The 8,136-nt window shown below is 36.4% G+C and overlaps 1 protein-coding gene across 2 annotated transcripts; it reads left to right on the top strand.

The window, feature by feature from the left end:
- The first annotated feature begins 494 nt into the window (after positions 1-494).
- LOC101216313 (histidine kinase 3) lies at positions 495-7,813 on the top strand. 2 transcript variants are annotated; one of them, XM_031886947.1, is made up of 11 exons: positions 495-2,228; positions 2,595-2,876; positions 3,174-3,343; positions 3,561-3,773; positions 4,149-4,335; positions 4,423-4,474; positions 4,575-4,804; positions 4,929-5,027; positions 5,404-6,539; positions 6,749-7,108; positions 7,224-7,813. In XM_031886947.1, exons 1-10 carry the CDS (start codon positions 1,830-1,832, stop codon positions 7,011-7,013), a joined length of 3,033 nt encoding a protein of 1,010 aa, XP_031742807.1. In that variant the 5' UTR covers positions 495-1,829; the 3' UTR covers positions 7,014-7,108; positions 7,224-7,813. The 2 variants fall into 2 exon arrangements, with proteins under 2 accessions (XP_031742807.1, XP_031742806.1); XM_031886946.1 differs by having other exon boundaries at positions 497-2,228; positions 6,749-7,104.
- The last annotated feature ends 323 nt before the right edge of the window (positions 7,814-8,136 follow it).

The raw sequence follows: 8,136 nt of genomic DNA, 5'->3' as shown, positions 1-8,136 counted from the left end.
TTTGTTGAGACTCTCTCCAGTAATAAATAGATATTAAAAAAATTGATCGAATGAGAGAAAATAGTCTAATATTTTTATTTAGAGTTATGCATGTTTTGTAGTTAAAATCTTACTATTCCAAAATAAAAAGAACCTTCAAAACAATCAAAATTGTAATGCATTGAAACCCTGGAGGAAAAAAAAAAGAATCGAATTTTGTGCCACATTCACGACTTCAAATGCTCTATAGGTAGAAATTTTGAATCTTGACTATGTGTGAAGACAAAATAAAAAAAAAACACAAACTTTAGAAAAAGAAAAGGAACTTGAATGGAGGAGAAGGGTTATTATGTGGAAATGAGTAGGAATGGAGGGTAGTTTTGTGAAAGAAAAAAAAGTAGAGATTTGGAGGAAGGAGTTAGCGTGTAGAAATTGTGCAATGCTGGGGATGGGAGAATTGGATAAGGATATCAACAAAACAGCAAAGTTAAGAGAGAGAGAGAGAGAGAGAGAGAGAGAGAGAGAGAGAGAGAGAGAGAGAGAGAGCACTAATTTGTTTGATGAGTGGGACTATGGCTTTTTCTACTCTTTAGCTCATCATGATATGATGTAATTTTCATTTTGGTTTTTGTTTTGTTTTGTTTTGTTTTTGGGTCTATTTTCTTATCCATTTTATTAACAAAGAGTTGCATCAATTTGAGTGGATATGTAAATGAAAAAAAAATCAAAAAATCAAAAAATCAAAAAAAAAAAAATTAAATGGATAGAGAAAGAGAGATAATGGGGAAACTCCCATATCCATTTTTACCATTCTACTGCTTATACTAAGCCCTCTCTTTCTTCTTTCCTATTCTCTTCAGCTTCTTCCATGAGTTCATTCTTTGTTGGGTTTTCTTCTTCTTCTTCTTCAGCTGCAATTTCCACTGCTATCTTTAATCATTTGAATGTGTTTCTGCTTTATAGATCTTTGCAGGTTTGTTATCTCAAGGGTCAAACATTGATACCCACATGATTGAAATGCTTGTTTTCTCTGTTTTTTGATAACTTGGGTATTCTTGGATTCATTTGCTGGGTTTTGGGGTTTTGGGTTTTGAGGGTTTTGTTTTTGTTTCTTTTCTTTTTTTTGATTAACTAAGCTTGGGAATCTTTTGAGGGTTGTGTTTGGACCAATTCCTTTTTCTGGGTTTTGGTGGGCAGCTATAGGATAAAAACCAAATTCTGTTTTTTTTTTTTTAAGTTATTAGAAATTGAGAATCTTAGGATTCTTTTTTGTAGGTATGTGAATTTCTTATCCCTTAATCAAAAGAAATTTTTGGCTCTTACTATAGTGTTCTTGTTTTCAACTCATCTGGTTTGGCTAGGTGGATAAGAAAGCATCTTCTTTCCCATACACCCTTTGAAATGATTTTCAATCTGTAGTTTGGTTTTTATCTCTTTCATTTTTTTTTTCACTTTCTTCTTCTTCTTCTTCTTCTTCCCCTTCTTCTTCCCCTTCTTCTTCTTCTTCTTCTTCTTCTTCTTCTTCTTCTTCTCTTCATCACCATCATACCTTGAATTTGGATTGTTTTTGTTTTTCCCCCATGTCCAAGTGTTGGGTTTAATTAGACATTTCCCTGTAGATTTGATAGTGGGTCTCTCTTCTCTTTCTCTCTCTTTCTAATATTTCTTAACTGAGTTTAAGAAAGAGGTCAGACCCACCTCATCACTTTGTCCAGTTTAATTTGTGTCGGCTACTGGATTGAATGAGTTCTGCTTCATGTATTTGGGGTTTAGCTCAAACTTAGGGCATCTTCTCTTGATGCTTATGTGTATGAGAAGTTGTAGTTTATATGGTTGATTAGATTTCTTCCATGAACTGGTTCATTAATGGTGGAGTTATGGAAACTAAGGCCGGTTTGCTTGGTGGGGGTGGGAAGATATGGCTTCAATTATGGGAAACTGTCATTGGGAATTGTTGCAAGATGTATCACCAATATTATCAGTATATTGGATCCAAGAAAGTTAAAAAGACATGGTGGAGAAGACTTTTGGTGGCTTGGGTTCTTAGCTCTATTCTTGCCTCCTTATGGATCTTTCATTACATGAGCTCTCAAGCTACAGAGAAGAGAAAAGAAGCTTTGGGAAGTATGTGTGATGAGAGAGCTAGGATGCTTCAAGATCAGTTTAATGTTAGTATGAATCATATTCAAGCAATGTCCATTCTCATCTCCACCTTTCATCATGGCAAGAACCCATCTGCTATAGATCAGGTACAAATATATTTTTTGTTCTCTCCATCTCTCTTTCCCTAAACAAGAGGAACTGAGAGGGAAGAAAGATTCAAAGATGTTCTAATTAGTTTTTAAGTTATCTCTTGTTTATTTCATCCATCTAAAGTTTGGTTTTGTATGATGTTAATAATCTAAGCATTGAAATCTGAAGTTAGATCAGAATTTTCTAACCACGAGACGCTGTGCTGAAAAGGAAGTTTGAAATTGTGTTTTTTTTCTTTTGGATTATAGCACCCTAGCTTTCATTTTCAAGTGTTTTTTCTTGTTTCATGGGATTGAATTGTATTCTTTTGAAATATGGTTTGTGTTGTCCATTCAACAAAAACTAACTTCCATATATTGTAGAGGACCTTTGCGAGGTACACGGAAAGAACTGCTTTTGAGAGGCCTCTTACGAGTGGTGTGGCATATGCAGTAAGGGTGCTTCATTCTGACAGAGAACGTTTTGAGAAGCAACAAGGCTGGACAATTAAAAGGATGGACAAAATCGAACAAAGTCCAGTTCATGAAGATGACTATGCTCCAGAAGATCTGGAGCCATCACCCACCCAAGACGAATATGCTCCTGTAATCTTTGCACAGGATACAATTTCTCATGTCGTTTCTCTTGATATGCTGTCAGGAGTGGTGAGATCCTTTCTTATCTTTTGGAACCTTGTCATGTCAGTGAGATTCCAATTATCTTGTGCTGGACCAAAGTGGACAATTTGTAGACAAATAATCTTCTCACTTCAGTCATTCTCTTTGATACTGATACTTCTAGTTGAGATTGGTGGTTAAATGGCCCTGGTTTTGACAAGACCTGTACATTTTCTAGAATGCCCTGAAAAGTTTTAAGCTTCTAACATGCGATGCCATATTGATTATTTTATCAATTCTTTACTTTAAGCATAAAATTTAATATTGAATTATTTGCATAACCAGGAAGACCGTAATAATGTATTACGTGCTAGAGCATCAGGAAAGGGAGTCTTAACTGCTCCATTCAAGTTAATCAAAACAAATCGTCTTGGGGTTATCCTTACATTTGCAGTCTACAAAAGAGATCTTCCATCAAATGCCACCCCAAATGAGAGGATTCAAGCTACAGATGGGTATGTTTTCTATCTGATAATCAAATTTGATATGCCAGTTCTAATAATGCAATTTATCTCAAACCAAACTGAATCATTAAACCAGTATGGGTAAATTATAATCTCTCGTACAATTTAATGGCTACCATCTGTCATTTGGTGAAAATTTCATCAATTGCAAAGAGAAGTATCTTAAGCTGCCAATTCTATAATGCATGCATCTATATTTGTCAAACAGGTATCTTGGCGGAGTTTTTGATATTGAGTCACTGGTGGAGAAGTTACTTCAACAACTTGCAAGCAACCAAACTATCCTAGTGAATGTTTATGATACCACTAACCAATCACATCCAATCAGTATGTATGGTAAAGATGTATCAGAAGATGGGTTGCAGCATGTTAGTCCCCTGAACTTTGGGGATCCAGATAGGAAACATGAGATGCGATGCAGGTAACAAAACAAATTATTACAAAAATAGTTCCATTTTGATGTAGCCTCTTCAGCTTGGTTTGTTCTACTAAACGTCAATGTGTTCCAAGAACATTGTTTTTCTTGAAGTGATCTTTGTTTTTTCTTTTGGAGCTTCCCATCTATTCGAAGACCCAACCATTCTTCTCTTTGATGAGATCTAAATTTGGCATACTTTTTACTTAGTTGAAAACCCTTTCTCTGGGGTTGACGTTTCGGTGGGGTTGATATTTTTGAATGTTTTTTATTTTTTTTCGCAATGAAAGCAGTTCTTTCTATCCAATGAGAAAAAGAAAACTAGCTCGTTTTAAGATAAGTATGTATTACAGAATGGTGAATGTTATGTTTCTGACACAGATTCAAACAAAAACAACCCTGGCCTTGGTTGGCAATGACAACTTCAATTGGCATACTCATTATTGCCTTGCTTTTGGGGTATATATTCCATGCAACCTTGAACCGAATTGCCAAAGTGGAGGATGATTATCATGAGATGATGGTACTCAAGAAACGGGCAGAAGATGCCGATATTGCCAAATCCCAGGTATGTGGACACCTTGATTAATCAGAATTATATCCTCTCTACATTCATTCATGAATTGAGCCTCACGAGTTCTTTATCCCCTTGTAGTTCCTTGCAACTGTTTCCCATGAGATCAGAACTCCTATGAATGGTGTTCTAGGTGAGAATTTACCACTGACGCTTTTGGTTTCGTTTCTAAGAAATTCTTCAAATCATACTGTGGCATGAATAATCTGACTTATTTCGTTTGGATATTTCAGGAATGTTGCATTTGCTTATGGACACAGATTTAGATGTGACTCAACAAGATTATGTTAAAACTGCACAAGACAGTGGAAAAGCTTTGGTGTCATTGATAAACGAGGTTCTGGATCAGGCAAAAATCGAATCTGGAAAGCTTGAACTTGAAGCTATACCTTTCAATCTCCGAGCAGATTTGGATGATATTTTATCACTCTTTTCTGGGAAATCTCAAGAAAAAGGATTGGAGGTAATATACACTTCAAATTCTGTTATCCACGCTATTCTTCATCCTTACTTTCCTGTTACCTCATCTGTCTGTGTTTTGTTGCTATACTTATTTATAATTGCGTGTCACTTTGTCATCATTGCAGCTGGCAGTTTACGTTTCAGATAGTGTTCCTGAGACGCTTGTTGGTGATCCTGGAAGGTTTAGGCAAATCATCACTAATCTTGTGGGAAACTCGATCAAGGCAAGTAATCTTTACTTCTGTATTGCAAAACAAACTAATGGGATAATTTAGGCCGGGGGGAAATCATACTCAGGAATTTCCAATGATCAAGGATGAGGATTTTAATTTAGCCACATTCTCTGATTGATGCCCCATGTCAATTAAAAGTTTTGTCTTTTTTTCATGCATACTTGAGAAAATTAAGAACAAATTATCTAAGTGGAGTGGGAACTGTTCCATTTCGACTGATGTTCTGAATTTTGGTGTAGGCACACAAAGGGACTGTTGAAATATCTTAAACCAAGTGAAAATGATTATTAATAGAAAATTGAATCCAGTGTATTTGACTATTGGTTTTTGTTTAGATGCTAAAAGTTGATGTTTTTGGATTCGGCAGTTCACAGAAAAAGGACACATATTTGTCACTGTTAATCTTGTCAAGGAGGTTATTGAATCGATTGATCTTGAGATCGAGTCATCAAAAAATAGCACCTTGAGTGGTTATCCTGTTGCCAATAGACGCCTCAGCTGGGCAGGGTTTCGAACGTTCAGTCAAGAGGGATCGACTGCTTGTCATTTCATGACATCTCCACCAGACCTTATTAACCTCATGGTATCTGTAGAAGATACGGGTGTTGGTATTCCTCTAGAAGCCCAATCACGCATTTTCACTCCCTTCATGCAGGTTCGACCATCCATCTCTAGAACTCATGGGGGAACGGGTATCGGGCTGAGTATTAGTAAATGTTTGGTTGGCCTCATGAAGGGGGAGATTGGTTTTGTGAGTGTACCTAAGATTGGCTCTACCTTCACATTCACTGCGGTTTTCACAAACTGCTCGAATTCAAGTGAGTATAATAACACACAACAAATTAAGAACACTTCCATCAGTGCAACCTCAGAATTTAAGGGTATGAGAGCCTTAGTTGTGGACCATCAACCCATACGGGCCAAAGTATCGAGATATCACATTCAACGACTTGCAATAAATGTCGAAGTCTTATCAGACTTGAATCAATGTCTATCTACCACAACTATTAGTGGTTCGACTGTCAATATGATTTTTGTTGAGCAGAAACTTTGGGATCAGAATGTGAGCACATCGGATCATTTTATCAAAAACTTGAGAAATTCTTATGCAGTTCCTCCCAAACTATTTCTCCTTACTAGCTCCATTAGTTCTTCAAAAGCTAGCACTACAGTCTCTGATGTATTCACTCCCACTGTCATCTTAAAGCCATTGAGGGCAGGCATGCTTGCTGCCTCTCTACACCGGGTCATGAATGTGGGGATCAAGGGTAACCCTCGCAACGGAGAGCTTCCTGTTCTCTCACTCCGCAATTTACTTCTTGGTCGAAAAATTCTGGTAATAGATGACAATAAGGTGAATCGTATTGTTGCTGCTGGTGCTCTACAGCGATATGGAGCTGATGTGGTATGTGAAAACAGCGGACGAGATGCAATCCAACTGCTTACGCCACCCCATCATTTTGATGCTTGTTTCATGGATATTCAGATGCCAGAAATGGATGGGTAGGTGATAAATATACTTCCTTTTTCTCCTCCTTTTTGAAGAACTTGTGGCGATAGTAATGCATTTTTCATTTATTTATATATATATTTTAAGAAGGAAGGAAAGGAAAAAAAACTTGATTTGACTGTTTCTTTGAACTTGTGAGCTATGAACATTGAACATACATAAATGAGCTGATCAATTGAGTGATTAATGTTCTGCTTCACAGCTTTGAAGCTACAAGAAGAATTCGGGAAATTGAACATCGAATCAATGATGGTATCCAAGTCGGAGAACTATCAAAAGAAGCATACGAGAATACGTGTTATTGGCGTGTACCCATCTTGGCCATGACAGCAGATGTAATCCAGGCTACACATGAGGAATGTCTTCGATGTGGGATGGATGGGTACGTTTCGAAACCATTTGAAGTTGAGCGACTTTACCGAGAAGTTTCTCAATTTTTCCACAGTACCTCAAATGGAACTTTATAGAGAGCAATCATATAATCCGAGGTTGCCAATGACATTGGCCTGTTCAGTCAGGAATGTACAGCATGCTTAAAAGGGTGTAAATTACCGCTGAGTAAGTAAGCATATTTTGATTGCTAACTTCCATTCCTCAGAAATGCGTAGGATCAAGTACAGCATCTAAACGATATATCGCAATGATGAAATTATTCAATCAAATTCTGTCTTTCGCAGTTGAAGGTGAATCAACTTCTTGGATTGCTTCATATTATGTCAGGCAAGCCTAGATTTTGTGGAAGAGTGTAAATAAGTAGACAGACATGAGTGGTCGGGTGGAGTTCTCGTCATCAGACAAATGAGAAACGTCACTATAATTTTTCGAAGGTCAGAAATTCAAGATTTATTTGGAAGCAGAATGATTCATTAGGGACTTTCTCATATGAAAGTAATTAAAATCTCTGTGGTTTGCAATCTTTTTTCCTTATTTTTATGATCATCCTACAAGTTGCTCATCGAAGGGGTCAAGAAATGGCAGTGTAGATATCAATTTGGATGGAGGAAGAATGTTGGGTGGCAACTAGAAGTAAAAAAAAACACTTTGTATATTAAAAAAAATATGTTTGATTTGTATTCATACAACTTTACTTTTCTTCTCTTTTTGTTTTAGCTAATTTTGTTGTATACCTTTTCTATTTCAGATGAAAATAGGTAAAAAACTTCACACTACAAGATTTGAAAAAAAAATTGATAATGTACATTTCTTGGTGACAGTTCCCATTCCTTCAGTTCAGTGTTCTGTATAAAATTGTTTATTTAGTGGTTTCCATTTTTTTTTTTCTCTTTGGGAGGGGGACAATGGGTGTGAGGCTGAAGAGTGTTAGATTTTGAGTGGATACTCCAAGAAAATAGCTAGTCTGGAAGCTTTTAAAGATTGCCACTAATAAAGATGTTAGATTTCCTCTTTTTTCAAGTTGTTTTGTAGTATCTTTCTATCTTATTCTCAGCAGTCTAATATGACCTTTTCACTTATTGATGTTCAAGTTTTCAGTGTTGAGAAAGTGCTTAGTTTAGGGTTCATTTGGTAACTGTCTACTAATTATTTTCTACTTTGTATATAACTTATAAGACAACTAGGTTCTTTCATGAC

The sequence above is a fragment of the Cucumis sativus genome, chromosome 6 (assembly GCF_000004075.3).
Source record: "Cucumis sativus cultivar 9930 chromosome 6, Cucumber_9930_V3, whole genome shotgun sequence".
Taxonomy (NCBI): domain Eukaryota; kingdom Viridiplantae; phylum Streptophyta; class Magnoliopsida; order Cucurbitales; family Cucurbitaceae; genus Cucumis; species Cucumis sativus.
This window is presented reverse-complemented; position numbering and strand designations above follow the sequence as displayed.